We start from the raw sequence: 22,449 nt of genomic DNA on the forward strand, positions 1-22,449 counted from the left end.
CTTCATATTTCCTTTCCAATTTTACTCATAATTGGAATAAAAGTGTTCTCAGAATTGGAGATAATGGATTTACTGGTATTTCAGAATAAAAGCTTTTCCATTGGAATTTTTAAAATTTTGTTTTTAGATATTTGCCATACATTTTGCACTATTCCATGAAACTGGAATTGTGTACCAACAGTTTTATGGTTAAGAGAAAAAATAAAAACAATATTACAAGTGTTCTATTCTGAATTCCATTCTTATAGCAAGATAAAACAATGCAGAACCATTTTAAATACAATTATTTTATTACAAAAATATTCAAACTTAACAAAATAGAAACATCAGTTTCTCAGAACAGAGTTTGTCAAAACGTGGTGGGACCACACAAAAGATTGCTCTTAGTTCATACGAAAAGTTTAATCATGAGAAAATTTTGGTTTAATTGCAACCAATGTAGATAATGCTGTCTTGAACAAGTACATTGTAACATTTGCAACATTATTTGTTACAGTAGCTGCAGCCTGTGATGGTGCTGCATATTAATGATAGTGTTTCCTTGTGGCTGGTTGATATGTCGGTGAAGAGGTACTGAGAATATGAGAGGATATGGCACATATTATGTCTCACCAGACACTAAATCAGTGATTAGTGTGTCATAGATGATCACAATCTCATGAAAAAACAAGATATTCACTTTTGCAACTATACGAGGTGCATTCAAGTTCTAAGGCCTCCGATTTTTTTTCTCCAGACTGGAAAGAGATAGAAACATGCGCATTGTTTTAAAATGAGGCCGCGTTAATTGTCAATACGTCCCAGAGATGGCAGCACCATACAGCAGATAGAATTTTACCGCCAGCGGCGAGAATGAGAACTGTTTTAAATACTTAAAATGGCGACGTTTTCCTTACTTGAACAGCATGCAATCATTCGTTTTCTGAATTTGCGTGGTGTGAAACCAATTGAAATTCATCGACAGTTGAAGGAGACATGTGGTGATGGAGTTATGGATGGGTCGAAAGTGCATTCGTGGGTGCGACAGTTTAATGAAGGCAGAACATCGTGTGACAACAAACCAAAACAACCTCGGGCTCGCACAAGTCGGTCTGACGACATGATCGAGAAAGTGGAGAGAATTGTTTTGGGGGATCACTGAATGACTGTTGAACAGATCACCTCCAGAGTTGGCATTTCTGTGGGTTCTGTGCACACAATCATGCATGACGACCTGAAATTGCGAAAAGTGTCATCCAGGTGGGTGCCACGAATGCTGACGGACGACCACATGGCTGCCCATGTGGCATCTTGCCAAGCAATGTTGAAGCACAACGACAGCATGAATGGGACTTTCTTTTCATCGGTTGTGACAATGGATGAGACGTGGATGCCATTTTTCAATCCAGAAACAAAGCGCCAGTCAGATCAATGGAAGCACACAGATTCACCGCCACCAAAAAAATTTCGGGTAACCGCCAGTGCTGAAAAAATGATGGTATCCATGTTCTGGGACAGAGAGGGCATAATCCTTACCCATTGCGTTCCAAAGGGCACTACGGTAACAGGTGCAGCCTACGAAAATGTTTTGAAGAACAAATTCCTTCCTGCACTGCAACGAAAACGTCCGGGAAGGGCTGCGCGTGTGCTGTTTCACCAAAATAACGCACCCGCACATCGAGCTAACAGTTTCTTTGTGACAACAACTTTGAAGTGATTCCTCATGCTCCCTACTCACCTGACCTGGCTCCTAGTGACTTTTGGCTTTTTCCAACAATGAAAGACACTCTCCGTGGCCACACATTCGCCAGCCGTGCTGCTATTGCCTCAGCAATTTTCCAGTGGTCAAAACAGACTCCTAAAGAAGCCTTCGCCGCTGCCATGGAATCATGGTGTCAGCATTGTGAAAAATGTGTACGTCTGCAGGGCAATTACATCGAGAAGTAACACCAGTTTCATCGATTTTGGGTGAGTAGTTAATTAGAAAAAAAATCGGAGGCCTTAGAACTTGAATGCACCTCGTAACTGAAGCACTCAAAATGGAGGATGAATTACACAACATTTTACCCTCAAAATTCTGTATAGAAACTCAGTTTCCATTTCAGCATGACTAATTGTTCCTTGCACAATGACAAACACATCAACTCAGTTTTCAGCTATTTCAGTTACATTGTGCTTTTCCCGCAAAATACTTACAATTTACGTAATCTTTCACAAATAACATCTGACTATAAAATATTGATGCTCAAATCTACCAGGTAAATTTTTTAAGAATTGGACAGATTTTTCATATGTCATTTAGTTCAAATTATTTGTAGTGAATCCCACCCAGGAAGTACCTTGCATACGCACTCATTTACATCTTATGTGAGAGCCATGCCATCCCATCACCCACCATTCCAGAGAGGCATACTATGTGCACATGCCTGCGCACCCACAAAGCCTATCCTTGCACAACCTATCGCAGGCAGCAAGATAACCGCTACTGCTCTTGCCGCCCGACCTAACTTTCGCAGAGGTTTTTTTTCCCTTGGCTCTTGCCTTGGCACTTTTTTTCCTCTGCCCTTCAAACCGCTACCCTTCGTCAGATTTCGACCAATCTATCTCCAGATGAGCGCGTATTAATGGTTAATCCTAACCAGACGTACGCAAACATCGCAGTACCCACATCCTGCGACACCTCACTTTAGTGAATACTAACCCTTATGCAGAGATGGCAGTAGACCTTTTGTGTTGGCCATCATGCCGGTGTGGGCGTGGAGGGGCTCCACCTCTTGAAAAAAACCCACAAACCCACCCATGCCCATGCCCCTACCCATGTCCACAGACATACGTGTTTGCATGCATACTGAGCCCATGTGCAATCTTGATAGACATTTCACCTATCTATCATACAGCACATGAAATGCTAATCCCTACCTAGTTTTTCACTGAATCAGTCTTATGTGATAAAAATTTTGGTAAGAACTTTGTACTCTGTTGAATATTTCAGCACTGTTGGTTAATCTGGGGACATTGTCAAACATTGTAGGCAAGAATGATTTTCTCCACTTCCTACACCAGACATCAGAAATACAAAATTCAAAACCTAAAGTTTAGTGAATGGCACAATTGATCTCAATGTGACCCTAAGACTGTTGAAGTCCGACTATTCAACAGTTTTATCAACATGTTGAGTGTTTTCTGAGCTTGAAGTATAATTGCGAACTGTTACTTCGCCATCTCATGTAATACCTTTTTGAAGCTTGACTAATCATCACAAACTTGGATCACAATTAAAATTGAATATAACCCCTGTTCACCCTTGTCAGAAATTAGTTAGTGCCCATGTAAGCTAAACTGCCCTTTGGGTTAAGTCTGATGAACATTCCACACTGCTTATCAGGACAAATAGATATAATTTTGTGCACTGTACTGACATCATCAAGTACAGAACGTGACTAGTTTTGGCAAAGATGGAAAAATAACAACACACAGTAATCATGAACTGACTGAAAGCCAGATTTTGTCAATCATGGTTACACTGCTCTGTATGATACCTAGCCTCTATTCAACACTGATGCATTCTGCCTGTACTAGCCCCCCACAAACAGAAGCACTTCACACACACACACACACACACACACACTGATCTGGCATTGTAACATTAGCCAAAATTACCTTGCTGTGCTGGTGCTGCAAATGGCTGAAAGCACGGAGAAACTACAGTCATAATTTTTCCCGAGGCCGTGCAGCTCTACTGTATGGTTAAATGATGATGGGTTGCTCTTGGGTAAAATATTTCGTAAGTAGAATAGTCCTCCATTCAGATCTCCAGGAGGGGACTACTGAGAAGGATGTTGTCATCAGGAGAAACAAAACTGGCACTCTACGGATCAAAACGTGGAGTATTATGTCCCTTAATCATGCAAGTAAGTTAGAAAACTTAAAAAGGGAAATGGATAGGTTGAAGTTAGATATAGTGGGAATTAGTTTGGTGGCAAGAGGAACAGGATTACTGGTCACGTGAATACAGGGTTATACATACAAAATCAATTATGTGGAATGCAGGAGTAGATTTAATAATGAATAACAAAATAGGAATGGTGGTAAGTTACTACGAACAGCACAGTGGATGGCATAATTGGTCTCAATGTGCCTCTAAGACTGTCACCTGTTGAATTTTGATTCTTCAATGGTTTTATCAACATGTTGAGTGCTTTCAGGGATTGAAGAATAATTGCAAGCGAAGTCAGACAAAAAACCAACACCAATGACAGTAATATAAGTTTATATGCCAACTACCTTTGCAGATGATGAAGAGACTGAAGAAATGTATCATGAAATAAAAGGAATTTTTCAGATAGGTAAGGAGACAAAAATTTAATTGTAATGGGGGGGGGGGGGGGGGGCGGTGTAATTCAATAGTAGGAAAAGAAAGAGAAGCAAAAATAGTAGGTGAATATGGAGAGATGGACGGGGGGAAAGGAATGAAAGAGGAAGCCACCTGATAGAATTTTACACAGAACATAATTTAATCATCACAAACACTTGGTTTAAGAATCATGACAGAATGTTATATACCTGGAAGAGATCTTGAGACACCAGAAGGTTTCAGATTGAATACATAATGGTAAGACGAGAGATTTCAGAAACAGATTTTAAATTGTGAGACATTTCCAGGGGCAGATGTGGACTATGACCACAATTTATTGGTTATGAACTATAGATTACATCTGAAAAAAAATGAAAAAGGTAGGAAATTAAGGAGATGGGACCTACATAAATTGACAGAACTACAGTTGTTGAAAGTTTCAGAGGGAGTACTAGGCAACAGATGACTGGAACAGGGGAAAGGAAAACTAGAAGATGAATGGGTAGCTTTAAGATATGAAATAGTAAAGGCAGCAGAGGATCAAATACGTAAAAAGACTAGGTCATGTAGAAATCCTTGGATAACAGAGGAGATATTGAATTTTTATTGATGAAAGAAGAAAATTTAAGAATGCAGCAAATTAAGTAGGTGAAAGGGAATACAAATGTCTAAAAAATGAGGTTGACAGGAAGTGTTAAACGGCTATGCAGGAATGACTAGCGGAATAATATAAGGACTTAGAAGAATATTTCACTAGAGGAAAGTTAGATACTGTCTACAGGGAAATTAAAGAGGCCTTTGGAGAAAAGAGAAGCAGTGGTATGAATATCAGGGTTCATATGGAAAACCAGTCCTAACCAAAGAAGGGAAAGCTGAAAGGTGGGAGAAGTATATAGAGGCTCTATATATTGGAAATGAACTTGAAAGCGACATTATATAAAGGGAAGAGCGAGGAGAATTTGACAGACCACTGAAAGACCTAAGTTCAAACAAAGCCACCTGGTGTGCAAGATGTATGAGACAGGTGAAATACCATGAGATTTCTAGAAGAATGTAATAATTGCAAATTCAAAGACAACAGGTTCTAACAGGTGTGAAAATTACTGAACTATCAGTTTAATAACTCATGACTGCAAAATACTAACACGAACTCTTTACAGAAGAATGAAAAAACTGATAGAAGCCAACCTTGGGGAAGATCAGTTGGATTTTGGAGAAATGTAGCAACACACAAAGTGATACTGACTCCACAACTTATTTAGAGGATAGATTAAGGGAAGGCAAACATATGTTTATAGTACCTTTAACATCGCAGCATGTCATCAATAGTTGGTTAATATATTAAAAAACTAAAAACCCGCCTCGATTGCGAAAAAAGCGTCTAGTGTTAAGTGTTGACCCAGGTTTCAGCATAGATAACTACACCTTCTTCAGTACAACAATAAAACCCACAAGTGCCTAAGAAGACCTTTGTCAATGATTAAAAGAACACCATAGCTATACATTTATAAACGAAAAAGAAAGGGAAAACACAAACAGTACATATGTACAAAGTCAAAACCTCTACTTAACTTAATGGTGTTCGCTCCACCTCACACCAGCCTATGTTTGATGGGCCATGACTCGCCATAAACTGCAGCTACAAACGGTCGCTTGCTTACAAGCCTGACCCACTATCTATGCACATGCGCAAGACTAGGGAAGTTACTTGAATGTGCATGTGCATACGAATACGAGAAAGTTTATACATGGGTCGGGGCTAAATAACCCATGTATTCCCAACCGTGGATCAACGTATATCAAAAAATGAAATGGGTAGAACAAGAGACGAGCTAAATAGGAAATGAAACCTAAAAATAACCGCACACGGTTGCTTATGCTAGTAAAGAAACTTATATATGAAGCTACCTATGACAAAAGGAGGAACTCTTAAAAACTATACCTAAAGCCAGTACTTAGCCTGGGGAGGAGGGAGGGGGGGGGGGGGAGGCTGAGGGGACGTAATCTAAAGACGTCATGGTAATAAAGATATAGGGATAAAACGTGAGGTGTTCAATGGGATAAAATCACCTTCATTGTAAAAGGAAAATGAGGATAAAAAGAAAGAAGATGAACAGCTTGACCAACAGCACTCACCAATCAGTGCGCGCATGTGATAATCACCAGATCATCAGATTTGCAAGTATGAAGAACAAAGTAAAGGTGCAAGACCTTCAAACAATTTTCTATTTCTTAGTAGTAGTTGGTCATTGAGGATATTGTCTTTAACATGTTGCAGATGCTTAAAGATCTGCATTTCTTCCAAAACATCCAGTTTTAAGCACTTAACCTCGGCATGAAGTAACTTGATATTAACTGGAGGGCTCAGTGCATGAGCCATTTTCACAAGGTGTTCCACATAAGTAGAGCCCTTAGTACCGTCACTGCTTCTAGTAGGAATATGCTCTTTATACCTGAGACCCAGAGCTCGCCCCGTTTGTCCGATGTAAAATTTGGACAATCCCCGCATGTAATTTTATATACTCCTGATTGGGAAAGTTTATCGCTCTTACTCTGCAAGGCATGAATTAAATTCCTATGTAAACTATTATTAGTAGAATATGTGACTCTGAAATTATGGGCTCTGAGTAAACGCCCCAATTTGTAACTTATATTGCCTATGTAAGGGATAGATATCATTGCCACCTGTTTGTCATCTAACGCATCCCTAGGGTGGAAGACATAATATTATTTTTATTTATTTTTTTGTTATACATCTGTCTTACCAACTGAGGCCTATAGCCATTATTTATAACAATATTCTCAAGTGTGACCAGTTCAGTTTCTACTGCATCTGGTGCAAGAGGGATAGCCGTAACTCGATGAATATTAGAATGAAAAAAGGCATCTTATGGGCGTACGGATGGGCTGAGTCTGCAGGTATAATATTGTCGGAAAACGTGTTTTTCTGAAAAACATTAAATTCAATGCAGTTGTCAACTGCATTTAAAGTGCAGTCCAAAAAATTTAAGGACCTAGTATCGGATTCTCGCTCAATTGTAAAACTGATATTATGGTGAAGCTTCATGATATCATTAGAGGCAGATCAGAAGTGCAGATTAGGGTACAATGGGGAAGGAAATCAGCTGTGCCCTTTCAAAGGAACCATCCTGGCAGTTTCCTAAAGTGATCTAGGGAAATCATGGAAAACAAATCAGGATTGCCAGATATAGGTTTGAACTGTGATCCTCCTGAATGCAGGTCCAGTGTGCTAACAACTGTGCCGCCTCACTCGGTTGCTCTTATTTTCTGCTTTTATTCCCTCAATGGGATGGCACCATATTGCTCTCTCATGTAAGGCAAATTTTAGCTCTGCAGTCCCATTATTCCAGATTAGAAGCTACAGACAGTTTACCTAAGCAGGCTTATTTCAGATTTTACTAACGGACACTCACTCAGGGCTTATGGCACCAGTGTTGCTGTGCACACTCATCTAGCACCCCTGCACCTCATTTCTACATCTAGAGGACCCTTCTGCTGAATAAAATTAGTAAACAAACTGGATCTTTCCGGCTTCAAACAAGTAATACGACTGATACAGGATGTAGTCATCTTCTTACTTCTTTGTGGCCACAGTATATGCAGAGAGGGAGAAATAATAATATGTCACATTTCATCTGGATCACAATTAAATCAAGTTGTGAGAAGGGGCTAAGCAGACCACTGAATGTGGAATCTCAAATGCTACATTCGTACTACATCAAGTTGTGAGAAGCGACTAAGCAGACCTTTGAATGTGGAATCTCACACACTAAATTTAGACTAAAGAAATTTTCGATTCACTTATTAACTGTATATAACTGTATATATAACTGTATATAACTGTCATTAACTGTCATTAACTGTATATAACTGTATATATAACTGTATATATATAACTATAATAGAGGGAAACATTCCACGTGGGAAAAATATATCTAAAAAGAAAGATGATGAGACTTACCAAACAAAAGCGCTGGCAGGTCGATAGACACACAAACAAACACAAACATACACACAAAATTCAAGCTTTCGCAACAAACGGTTGCTTTGTCAGGAAAGAGGGAAGGAGAGGGAAAGACGAAAGAATGTGAGTTTTAAGGGAGAGGGTAAGGAGTCATTCCAATCCCGGGAGCGGAAAGACTTACCTTAGGGGGAAAAAAGGACAGGTATACACTCGCACCCACACACATATATCCATCTGCATATACACAGACACAAGCAGACATTTGTAAAGGCAAAGAGTTTGGGCAGAGATATCAGTCGAGGTGGAAGTACGGGTAACTACCCTCCCGACCTGGTACAGAAGCAAATAACCAGAGCCACTTCCTCATCTCCTCAAACTCGGAACCTCCTACAGAAGAACCCCAAAAGTGCCCCACTTGTGACAGGATACTTTCCGGGACTGGATCAGATTCTGAATGTGGCTCTCCAGCAGGGATACGACTTCCTCAAATCCTGCCCTGAAATGAGATCCATCCTTCATGAAATCCTCCCCACTCCACCTAGAGTGTCTTTCCGCCATCCACCTAACCTTCGTAACCTCTTAGTTCATCCCTATGAAATCCCCAAACCACCTTCCCTACCCTCTGGCTCCTACCCTTGTAACCGCCCCCGGTGTAAAACCTGTCCCATGCACCCTCCCACCACCACCTACTCCAGTCCTGTAACCCGGAAGGTGTACACGATCAAAGGCAGAGCCACGTGTGAAAGCACCCACGTGATTTACCAACTGACCTGCCTACACTGTGAAGACTTCTATGTGGGAATGACCAGCAACAAACTGTCCATTCGCATGAATGGACACAGGCAGACAGTGTTTGTTGGTAATGAGGATCACCCTGTGGCTAAACATGCCTTGGTGCACGGCCACACATCTTGGCACAGTGTTACACCGTCCGGGTTATCTGGATACTTCCCACTAACACCAACCTGTCAGAACTCCGGAGATGGGAACTTGCCCTTCAGCATATCCTCTCTTCTTGCTATCCGCCAGGCCTCAATCTCCGCTAATTTCTAATTTCAATTTGCTGCCGCTCATACCTCACCTGTCTTTCAACAACATCTTTGCCTCTGTACTTCCGCCTCGACTGACATCTCTGCCCAAACTCTTTGCTTTTACAAATGTCTGCTTGTGTCTGTGTATATGCAGATGGATATGTGTGTGTGTGCGCGAGTGTATACCTGTCCTTTTTTCCCCCTAAGGTAAGTCTTTCCGCTCCCGGGATTGGAATGACTCCTTACCCTCTCCCTTAAAACCCACATCCTTTCGTCTTTCCCTCTCCTTCCCTCTTTCCTGACGAAGCAACCATTTGTTGCGAAAGCTTGAATTTTGTGTGTATGTTTGTGTTTGTTTGTGTGTCTATCGACCTGCCAGCGCTTTTGTTTGGTAAGTCTCATCATCTTTCTTTTTAGATATGTATATATATAACTGTATATATAAGCAAAAAGAAGGCGTATCAAAAATGGCTACATACTAGAACCCTGGTAGACAGAGAAAGTTATGTTGAAGAAAGAAACAAAGCCAAACAGATAATTGCAGCATCCAAGAAGAAATCTTGGGAAGACTTTGGAAACAGGTTGGAGACTATGGGTCAAGCTGCTGGAAAACCATTCTGGAGTGTAATTAGCAGTCTTCGAAAGGGAGGTAAGAAGGAAATGACAAGTATTTTGGACAGGTCAGGAAAACTGCTGGTGAATCCTGTGGATGCCTTGGGCAGATGGAGGGAATATTTTGAAGAGTTGCTCAATGTAGGTGAAAATGCGATCAGTAATGTTTCAGATTTCGAGGTAGAATGGGATAGGAATGATGATGGAAATAGGATCACATTTGAGGAAGTGGAGAAAATGGTCAATAGATTGCAGAGCAATAAAGCAGCTGGGGTGGATGAAATTAAGTCGGAACTCATCAAATACAGTGGAATGTCAGGTCTTAAATGGCTACACAGGGTAATTGAAATGGCCTGGGAGTCGGGACAGGTTCCATCAGACTGGACAAAAGCAGTAATCACACCAATCTTTAAACATGGAAACAGGAAAGATTGTAACAACTACAGAGGTATCTCTTTAATCAGCATTGTGGGTAAAATCTTCTCAGGTATTGTTGAAAGGAAAGTGTGAGTATTAGTTGAGGACCAATTGGATGAAAATCAGTGTGGGTTTAGGCCTCTTAGAGGTTGTCAGGACCAGATCTTTAGCTTACGGCAAATAATGGAGAAGTGTTATGAGTGGAACAGGGAATTGTATCTATGCTTTATAGATCTAGAAAAGGTATATGACCGGGTTCCTAGGAGGAAGTTATTGTCTGTTCTACAAGATTATGGAATAGGAGGCAAACTTTTGCAAGCAATTAAAGTTCTTTACATGGATAGTCAGGCAGCAGTTAGAGTTGACGGTAAGTTGAGTTCATGGTTCAGAGTAGTTTCAGGGGTAAGACAAGGCTGCAACCTGTCTCCACTGTTGTTCATATTATTTATGGATCATATGTTGAAAACAATAGACTGGCTGGGTGAGATTATGATATGTGAACACAAAATAAGCAGTCTTGCATATGCGGATGACTTAGTTGTGATGGCAGATTCGATTGAAAGTTTGCAAAGTAATATTTCAGAGCTAGATCAGAAATTTAAGGACTATGGTATGAAGATTAGCATCTCCAAAACGAAAGTAATGTCAGTGGGAAAGAAATATAAACGGATTGAGTGCCAAATAGGAGGAACAAAGTTAGAACAGGTGGACGGTTTCAAGTACTTAGGATGCATATTCTCACAGGATGGCAACATAGTGAAAGAACTGGAAGCGAGGTGTAGCAAAGCTAATGCAGTGAGCGCTCAGCTACGATCTACTCTCTTCTGCAAGAAGGAAGTCAGTACCAAGACTAAGTTATCTGTGCACCGTTCAATCTTTCGACCAACTTTGTTGTATGGGAGCGAAAACTGGGTGGATTCAGGTTACCTTATCAACAAGGTTGAGGTTACGGATATGAAAGTAGCTAGGATGAGTGCAGGTACTAGTAGATGGGAACAATGGCAGGAGGGTGTCCACAATGAGGAAATCAAAGAAAAACTGGGAATGAACTCTATAGATGTAGCAGTCAGGGCAAACAGGCTTAGATGGTGGGGTCATGTTACACGCATGAGAGAAGTAAGGTTACCCAAGAGACTCATGGATTCAGCAGTAGAGGGTAGGAGGAGTCGGGGCAGACCAAGGAGAAGGTACCTGGATTCGGTTAAGAATGATTTTGAAGTAATAGGTTTAACATCAGAAGAGGCACCAATGTTAGCACTGAATAGGGGATCATGGAGGAATTGTATAAGGGGGGCTATGCTCCAGACTGAACGCTGAAAGGCATAATCAGTCTTAAATGATGTCGATGATGATGATGATGATGATGATGATTATTAACTGTTCAAGAGGAAATAGAGCCCCAGTTTGATTCAGACCCATACAACAACTACAGAGTACTTCATACCTCCCAAATGAGTGGCTGTGCCCATAGGTATCGAATTCTCTTTCTTCTTGTTCTATATACCGGTGCCTGGAATGGCTACTTCTGTGCCTTCTTCTTGGAATCTTTGACTTATGTAGGATTGCTGTTAGGTCAACTCCTTCATCTATGGGAAATAATCTGCACAGCTTCTTCCCAACATGGGGTTCAATTTCCTGAAACAAACAGAAATCTTAAGAAGGTTGAAATGCAACACGTTAACACAAAAAATTTGAAAATAGTTTACAAACCTGCCCATCTCTGCTTATTCTAACAGGTTTATCTTCATTCCATGGGTTGCATAAATGGTTTGTTTCTACGAACAGAAGGCTTTTCCTACAAAAAAGAGAAGAAACATATAAATAGGGTTACAGGACCATTGATTTACATCAACCGTAAAATTTTATTTTCCTGCAAGCTGTATACTATTAAACATCTACATTGTTTCAGAAAGTGCCTGTCTCTTCAGCTTCTGTTCTCACAGGAAACTGCAATTAGGACCAATGAAGATGGCTAGTGAAATTATGTCACATGAAGATCAAAAATGTTTCAGTTGACAAGTCATTTACTGGATTATTTACCTTTGGCAATGATTTGTACCTGTGAAAATACCAAGTTGTATTGTTTTTCAGGGACCGTATTTAACTGTAGGTTCAGATAACTGGGTATGTTGATTACCTAGTACAGCATTGCAGGTTACAGATAGTTTCACCTTTAAATATTCACATAAATACACTATTTGTGTCCCAGTTATATATAGCAAAGAGTTATTGTAATGAAACAGTTGCTACAAATAAACTATGTATGCGAAATAGCTGTCTCTCATCACTACTGTGTGACTAGACTTCCCTGATAAATTTTAAACATCTTTTCTATGCACATCAGTATAACCCTCAGCAAGAATGATACAACAATATTTAATATTTTACTAACATAGTAATAACTGTATCATTGTCACCAACTGTAATATACAGTTAAGCTAATAAACTTAATACCTGGAAGTAATCACTCTGATTATGTATAATAACTTTTCAAAAATGTGACAGTGTCATACTACACATATCAATGCATATAAGGCAAAGTAGTGTAAGCACCATTATCCCAACTTTAGGGAAGACAGTAAAAACTGAATATGTCTCAAGGTCAACAAATAATTACTGATGCTCTTTTCTAATATCCACAATGACATATTTGAAGTAACTGAACAAATCATTTGATGTAAAAGACTAAATTCACTAAAACTGCTGAAATAAATGGTGCTTACAATTTTATTAGATAACACTGGAATCAATAGCCAATGATGCTTAATGTATGCTTTACTGGAGACTAGTTAGTTAGTTAGTTTCATGTTCCATAGATGATTTGCATTATAAATCGTAAAGATGTGGAATGAGTCATTTTATGTTCATATCAGAACTTAATTTATAAATATGGCTACATGCTGATCATTAATAAGAGTTTTTTAATATTAATTATATTAATAATACTAATTATATTATTTATATTATTATTATTATTAAAAACGCATATGTGAGTTAGTAGTTCCTACTAACCACCTTTTACACATTACACCAATGGAAATTCTTCTGCGGAATAAAAGGAGTAGTCGAGGAGAAACTTTTTCAGTTTGTTTTCAAATTTTACTTTGCTGTCTGTCAGACATTTTATATCACTGGGTAAGTGATCCAAAATTTTTGTTGTAGCACTGTACATGCCTTTCAGTGCTAAAGGCAAGCTTAATGTGGAGTACTCAATGTAATTTTTCCTTCTGGTATTGTAATTACGTACATCATTGTTCGTCCTGAACTGCACTGGATTATTTACTACAAACTTCATGAGGGAATAAGTCTACTGTGAAGCAGTACTCATTATGCCCCAATTACTAGATCTGTATCATTTACCAGCCATGACTGGACACACTGAATCAAGATCAATTACATATATACATTTAGAAAAATATTAACAAAATTAAGACGTTTATACTTAATAGAAACGATATTTGTTTGTCCATTCACTTTGGTCGCTATTAAAAGAATTCACCAATGGAGTACAATGGGTGTTCTCTCAGGTCGTGTGCTACACTCCTTCTGAATGTTCCTAGTGGCAGGGAATCCTTAAACAGACATGTACAAGATGATTGTGAGAGAGCACCACATAAATTTCAAATGACATTACTGAAAGAAAATTATGCAAAAGATATCAACTTACTGATTTGTGTCTCCCAAGATTTTAAATGATTCTAAGTGCAGATGTGGCTAAACTAAGTTATTAGAAGTTCCAAAATGTGTTTTTTCCATTTTAAATTCTCATTAGTATGGACACCTAAGAATTTTGAAGTTTCAACCCCATTTATTATTTCTTACTGTGTGTTACACTTATAATTGGTGTAGTACCCCTAGATGTGCAGAACTGAATATGTTCTCTCTTTTAAAAATTGAGGGTGAGTCCATTTGCAGAAAACCAGTCAATGTCACTTTTAAGAGCCTTGTTTGCCATTTCTTCTGTTACTGTGTGTAGTCTTAGATTGATTACAATACTAGTGTCACCTGAAAAAAGAATTAATTCAGCTTCTTGTATGTTAGACAGAAGATCATTTGCATATATGAGAAACAATGGTGGACCTATGATTGAGCCTTTGGGAATCTCATATGTGATTTCTCCCCAGTCAGAATAATGTCCTCAGACTACATTGGTTTCTGCAGTCTTTTGGTTAAATATGTCATTATTCATTGGTTAACTATACCGTCACTCTCATAAAACGTCAGTTTATCTAGCAGAATGTTGTAATTTAAACATTCAAATGCCTCAAATAGGTCACAGAAAGTACCAACTGACACTATTTCATTATTTACGGCTTGTAAAATTTGATGAGTGAACATGTAAATGGCCTCAGAAAGCAAAATTGTCATTTGCTGACGATGTTACTGTTGCTAAGGTGAGATACTATTCTACAATACATCACCTTCTCAGATATTTCAGAAAATGAAGTCAGTAATGAAACATGTCAGTAGTTATAGACATCTCTCGTATCACCTTTCTTAAAGAAAGGTCTGACAGTGGTGTATTTCACTCTCCCTCGAAAAATGGCTTAAGTTGGAGATGCAGTACATATTTCAGACAAGGCGGGTCTTACTATGTGGGAACAAATCTTTATTAATATATTGGAAACACCATCAAATCCAGATGAGCTTTTATTCTTGAGAGAATATATAATTTTCTTAATTTCAGAAGGAGAAGTTGGTGATACATCCATATGACAGAATTTTATAAGAGTTGCTGTTTCAACACACTCCTGCCATTTTTGTCTTGAACTGTTTTTCCTTATACTTTTCATATTACGAAATGATTATCAAATATATTTGCTACCTGTGACTCATCATTATAGCCCTTCTGTTTGTTATCCTGTTCTGTGGCTATCCTGTTCTGTGGCTGCTTATCCTGTCTTTCATTTCACTACATTCCAACATTCCATATAGCCTTAAGCGTATTGTCAGAATTTCTCAATTATGTGCATGTTCCTTGATTTTTAATAACATTTCTTAGTAATTTTGAGTAATTTTTATAGTGTGCAACTACTGCAGAATCTCTACTTGTTCTTGCCAACTGATATATTTTCATTTCATTTCACAAGATACTTTCATCCCTCCAGTGATCCTTCTTTCTTTTTTAAACATGGTTGTTTAATGTCCTTTCCGATTACCTTACGCTGAAAGCTATTTTCATATAATGATCTGAATTTATCATATAACAGATAAAATTTTAAGTTAGCATTTGTTTAATTACAGATTTCATCCTGGGTTATCTCTTGTAAACTACTCTTAAAAATATTTGTCATGGAGTCATTACTTATTCTAACTGATTTCTAATGAGGAGTATGAATACCGTAAGGCACTATGTTATTTTTCCTAAGTGTCCATTCATCAATATCAGAGGGAGCATTGTAAATGTAAATGTCGTGGGACAAGGGGAAATTGGAATTCTTGAAGAGTAACTTTTCTTCACTCTTACTACTTTTACACCATCCAAAAATACATTCCACTGACCATTTACGTAACTGTTTTTCATAAACACTGATATACAGCTTTTGTTCACTGAGGTTGAATTAATGGTTCAAATATGCAATGGTGTCCCAGTACATTTAAATTTCATTTAGGCAATGACTTTTCCTTTCGTGGTTTCGATTACAGTTGTTTGTTCAGAAACAGACATATCTTCTTCTATAGGCAGAGGTACTGAGGAGTTTGATACACATTTAGATTCTGTTTCAGATGAAGCCCAGTCATCAAAATAAGTAAGACAAAGGGGACCTTGTATGGTTCAGGTTCATACCTTGTCAGGAAGATATCCATTAGCCATTGAGATGGTGCTTAAATTATCTTCTTAGAGATAAATGAATCAACTGAAGAGTGAATGGAATCTGTAGTCATGTACGTATGACCAACAATGAGATACTTTAGGTCAATTTGTTTTATATATTTAGATGTTTTCAGAAATACTTTTAACATGACAAGGAACTGCTTGTTTTAGTTCTGAACAGTGCAGTTGTCACAATAAAGAGAAATAGTTTCAATTTGTGGCATATCTTGCAGGATCTTATTTTTATATGTATGCCAACCCCAAATTTTTGGTTTTACGTTGTGAGTACTCACAGCATTTTTAAAAGTATGCCTTAAAGTAATCTGTTTAATGTTTAAAGTTTTCAACAAAAACTCCTGACACACCCTTTCTTCTGTCCCATGCACTATTAACTTCATATCCTATTCTATTACTTCTTCAAGGCACTGCAGTTTTTGTTCTCTATCTTCTAATTTTTCCCTATGTCATGCAATTTAACAGCCAATTTTTTCTTTAATTTATAAGATTTAAATTTATAGTACTCACTAAACAACAATAATTGCTCATCATCACTAACTGAGAAGCAATCATTTTGACATCTTTTTCCATAGCAAGGATCTGGTTTCATTGGTTTTCCTTTCCCCATTGTACGTTTCTTTTTTTACCTGTCCTTTGTTTAGATTCTTTTTTTTTTAATTTTGGACTTACCCATATTATTAACAATGTCTTGCTTACCTCTACCTTCCGCTTCTTCACATTCTCACAAATTTGTTGCTGGAGAGACTATGATATGTTGATTCTCAAGTAAACTTGATAAACAACAATCCGGAAGCCGAAAACATTTTGAATAATCATTTTTTAAATGTTGTAGAGAAAATAGGATCTAAATGTTCATTAGGAGAAGCAAGGCAGTTAATGGAAGAGGCCTTACCCACACCATTTGATACAATTGAAATTCCACCCACCTCTCCTTCTGAAATTAGGAAGATAATAAACTTGCTCAAGAATAAAAGCTGACATGGAATTTATGGCATTTCCAGCAGGATAATAAAAGCTTTTTTCCAAGAAATAAGTGGGATTCTTAGCCACATATGTAATAGCTGTCTGAAGCAGGGTATTTTCCCAGATAGACTGAAGTATGCCATTGTTAAACCACTGCATAAAAAAGGGGATACGTCTGATGTCAACAACTACCGCCCAATCTCTCTTCTGACTGCCTTATCCAAAATTCTTGAAAAAGTAATGTATTGTAGAGTAGCTTCACACCTTTGTAAAAATAAAGTTTTAACAAAATGTCAGTTTGGTTTCCAGAAGGGTTTTTCAATGGAAAATGCTATATATACTTTCACTAATGAAATATTAAATGCTCTGAGTAACTGGAAGTCACCTGTTGGGATTTTTTGTGATCTATCAAAGGCTTTTGATTGTGTAAATCTTTGAATACTTCTAGATAATCTCAAGTACTGTGGTATGAATGGGACAGTGCTCAAATGGTTTAAATCATACCTAACTGGAAGAGTGCAGAAAGTTGAAATAAGCAGTTCACATACTATGCAAAAAACTGGTGATTTCTCAAACTGGGGAACAATCAAGACTAAGGTGCCGCAAGGTTCGGTCTTGGGTCCACTGCTGTTCTTAATATATATTAATGACTTGCCATTCTATATTCACGAAGATGCAAAGCTGGTACTTTTTGCCGATTATACAAGTATAGCTATCACTTACCTAACAGCATCAAAAGTCTGACAGATAGCCATATAGCATTTAAAAGGAAATTAAAAGAATTTCTTAATGGCAACTCCTTCTACTCATTAGATGAATTTTTGGATATAGTAAGTGGGTAATTTCCCCAACCCCCAACCCAAAAAAATTTAAAAATATTAAGTGTCATGTAATATTTTGTGTAATGTAATATCTTGTATAGACACCTTTTATTAACCTGACACGTTCCACATCATTACGAAGTGTCGTATCCATGATCTATGGAACAAGTACTAATCTAATCTAATCTCTAATCTAATCTAATCTGTATTTCTTTATAGCTGGGTTGTAATACTGTTTGTATGCCACAGTTTTCTTCTCCATCATCACTCAATGGTTTACAGGTAGGATCATCAATACCATACTCTGAAGCACTTGTATCTTCTTCTCTATTGCCCAAAATTACTGATGCAACAGCTGGAATGTGTTGATTGCCTTGTACTTCTTACACAAAGGCTCAAGTGTTGTAATTTGAGTACCACCATTGTTTTCTTTTTTTCCCTCACTACTAGACAGCTTCAGTGTTCAACTACCAACTGTTTCTGGTTTCCCATTGACAACCATGGTACTTAATATAATATTCAGCAATTCATTATATGGCATCAAAATGAAAGATACATTCTATTCTAAATTTTTATCATCACAGCTGTTTCCACTTGCACTAATACTTTCATTATGTGCATTCTTACTCTCTGAACACGGTTTACTTTCAGAATGTGGTATCATTAGTTCTGATGCCACAGGGTAGGTTGTCACTAAGAGAGTGGAAGATCTTCGCCAACCACAGTGCCCTCTAGCCAACACTGTGGAGCTCTACAAGCTCCGCTCGACTTTCGACAGTTCGTCATGTGCAGACGGCCTGGACACTTCACTTCAGCTTCGCTTGGAATAGAGACTTTGCACTACTTACGACGTGTATAAGGCTTCACAGCTTCATGCTCATCTGTACAAAGTTATCTATCTCTCTCTCTCTCTCTCTCTCTCTCTCTCTCTCTCTCTCTCTCTCTCTCTAAAGATAGTGCTGGCACGTCGATAGACACACAAACAAACACAAACATACACACAAAATTCTAGCTTTCGCAACCAACGGCTGCTTCATCAGGAAAGAGGGAAGGAGAGGGAAAGACGAAAGGATGTGGGTTTTAAGGGAGAGGGTAAGGAGTCATTCCAATCCCGGGAGCGGAAAGACTTACCTTAGGGGGAAAAAAGGACGGGTATACACTCGCACACACACACAAATCCATTCACACATATACAGACACAAGTCTTTCCGCTCCCAGGATTGGAATGACTCCTTACCCTCTCCCTTAAAACCCACATCCTTTCGTCTTTCCCTCTCCTTCCTTCTTTCCTGATGAAGCAGCCGTTGGTTGCGAAAGCTAGAATTTTGTGTGTATGTTTGTGTTTGTTTGTGTGTCTATCGACCAGCCATCGCTTTCTTTTGGTAAGTCACATCATCTTTGTTTTTAGATACATTTTTCCCACGTGGAATGTTTCCCTCTATTTTATATATAAAAAAACTCTTCTACTTTACCTGCAGTACCGACATGTTTTACCTTACCTGCTCCTACTTGCTCCTTCATTCGGCCAACCTTTAAGATTTCAGACCCACGTGCCCCCTTCCAGGTGGGATACAAAAATATTGGTGATGAGTATTGCTGACGAGGATTCAAAAAAAATTTTTTTCTCACGTCTTATCTGTCCCCCCACCTCTTCAGTACTGCTTTAGCTTTGTCCATTTCCCAGTGTGACTGTGTGTATGTGTGTTTCCACCTTTCACTATAAGACTTTTAGTTGTATCAATGATGGCTACACCACAGGAACAGGCTTCACTGTCTGATCTTGCACGGTTTCAGGCTCAGCAAACGATGCAGCTGCTCGCTGCTGTAAATGGATTGGTTACACTACAAACTGCAGCTACTATGGCACCTCTGATGCCACCGCCTCTATCGCCGATGACGCCTCCAATGCCGCCATTTTGTGCCTTCAAACCTGACGTAGAGCGCCGGCCAGAATACATCACCCAGCTCAAGGCACACTTCACAGCATACAACATACCAGGTACAGAGCAGCTTGCCTTTTTCATTGCCAACACAGGTGTTGTGTTATACCGTGTGCTCGTAAAATTGTTTCCCACCACCTGCCCAGAGACTAAAACTTACACAGAAGTGATTGATGCTTTGAACTCCCACTTCCATGACAGTGTAAATGTGGTAGCTGCATGCTACAAATTCTTTCGTCTCCAGTGTGGTCCTACTCAGTCAAATAAATCATGGTTAGGTGACCTTCAGGGACTAACACCCAATTGCGACTTTAATTGTTCCTGTGGTGCTCATATGCGGATATCATTATTAGAGACACTATTGCGCAGAATGTGGCAGACCACTGCATCCACAAGCAAATCTTACAGTTTAAAAACCCGTCTTTGCAGAAAGTAGTGGACTTGCTAGACAGACAAGATACATTAGACATGGCTACTTCTGTGTTCGACGTGACCCCGGGAGTGTGTACTGTTAGTGAGGTGCAACACGTGCCCTCCCGCCCTGGCCCGGCACAGCAGGCCACGCCACGCCGCTCACATGCAAGTAAACAAGTTTCAAGCCTGGCACCCACTAAGAAACTGAAATCATGTCCGAACTGTTTTTGTGCCCACCCACAGGACAGTTTCCCATCCCATCAAGTGCAGTGTTATTTTTGTAATAAGAAAGGACATGTGCAAGCTGTGTGTAGCAAGAGAAACTCTCCTTCCCAGCCTGTCTCCCATTCGCGTGACTCGGGTGGGTGTCACCACAAAGGGGAACCACTGTGATCATGATTCACATCAGCCTATGTGCGTTAATGCCACTTATACTAAGCCTTCGGCTTCATGTGCTTCTACAGCTCATCGTGTGAATAAACAAGTTTTGCCAGACACTTCCTCTCGCATTCAGCACAATGTGAGGAAACTTTCTGTGACTTTGAACATTTTTGGACGTTCTGTTTGCACTGGTGTGTCTGTTTCTTTACTGAACAGATCAACATATGACTTGCTTGGTTTGCTCCTGCTTTGTCGTTCATATTCCACACTAACTGCATTTACTAGACAGGAAATCTCTGTGCTCGGCGTGTGTAGTTTGCAAGCCACGTATGGTGCATTGACATGTACAGTGTCTTTCCATGTGCACCACTCTAGTGATGCTATGAACATTTTTGGCATGGACACATTTGGACTTTTTGGCCTCGCAATTAAGGACAATATACTTTGCATCAACGCTAGTGACCATGCCGACAGTGTTGCCCCACTATGCGATGATTTTGCTGAACCCTTTTCTGATGGCCTGGGTTATGCCACAGACTTTGCAGCACATGTTGTAGTTAAAGACAATGCCATGCTTATTTTCCGGAGCACACGCCCAGTACCGCACACACTACGCGACACCATAGCAACTGAACTTAAGCATTTGCAAGACAGTGGTGTCATTGAACCTGTTTCTGCTTCACAATGGGCTTCGCCTATAGTGTGTGTGAAAAAACCAAATGGTTGGTGTAGGAAAATTCTTTTCCATGACTGACTTGCAGGATGCATACTTTCAAATTCCGCTCGACAAACAGTCGCAGCACTATTTTGTGATCAACACCCAACTTGGATTGTTCAAGTTTCGCCACCTTCCGTTTGGCTGTACTTCAGCTCCTGCTATTTTTCAGTCTTACTTGCAGCAATTGTGTGCCACTGTCCCTGGTTGTTCCAATCATCTGGACAATATAGTTGTATCAGATCACACCCCTGACAAACATTTGCAGAATTTGTGTGCCTTATTTACTGTACTTTTGCTGGCAGGACTCAAGTGTGACAGAGACAAGTGCAGATTTTTTCAAACTGAGATTCAGTATTTAGGACATATGATTAACAGACAGGGTATCCACCCCTCGCCGCCACATCTCAGTGCGATTAGAGGCTTGCCAGCACCCAGGAACTTGAATGAACTACAGTCTGTGTAGGGCAAAATTACATGTTATATTCAGTTTATACCAAATGCAGCACACCTTGCAGCACCTTTGCATCGCCTTAGACATAAGAACGTTCCTTTTGTTTGGTCTTCAGAATGTGACGCTGCTTTTCACAAGCTCAAATCTGCTTTGTTGAGTGATTGTTGTTTGATTCCTTTCAATCCCTCCAAACCAGTTGTTTTGGCTGTCAATGCATCTTCTCATGGCATCGGGGCGATTCTCATGCACCGCATTAATTCTATCAATTGCCCAATTGCTTTTGCATCTAAGTTGCTCAATTCTACCCTGCAAAACTATTCTCAAATTGAGAAAGAAGCTTTAGCTATTGTCTATGGAGTGGCCAAGTTTCATGATTTTTTTGTACAGTCACAAGTTCTATTTGGTCACCGACCATAAGACTTTGATGTCGTTGTTTCACCCATCGAAGCTAGTTCCAGCCCGTACAGCACAAAAGTTGAAAAGTTGCAATGTCTGTCTTTGTTTTTGTTTAACTACAATTATGAAGTTTTGGTAATGCCGATGCTTTGCC

The 22,449-nt window shown here is 39.2% G+C and overlaps 1 protein-coding gene across 1 annotated transcript in view; it reads right to left on the reverse strand.

Moving 5' to 3' along the window:
- Window positions 1-22,449, reverse strand: part of LOC126185053 (uncharacterized) — a 904,507-nt gene that overhangs the window by 122,833 nt on the left and 759,225 nt on the right. The window contains exons 32-33 of the mRNA XM_049927811.1: window positions 12,089-12,173; window positions 11,823-12,013 (exon numbers count right to left, since the gene is read on the reverse strand). Coding sequence (XP_049783768.1) covers window positions 11,823-12,013; window positions 12,089-12,173 — 276 coding nt within the window. The remainder of the gene's footprint in view (window positions 1-11,822; window positions 12,014-12,088; window positions 12,174-22,449) is intronic.

Source organism: Schistocerca cancellata, chromosome 4 (assembly GCF_023864275.1).
Source record: "Schistocerca cancellata isolate TAMUIC-IGC-003103 chromosome 4, iqSchCanc2.1, whole genome shotgun sequence".
Taxonomy (NCBI): Eukaryota; Metazoa; Arthropoda; class Insecta; order Orthoptera; family Acrididae; genus Schistocerca; species Schistocerca cancellata.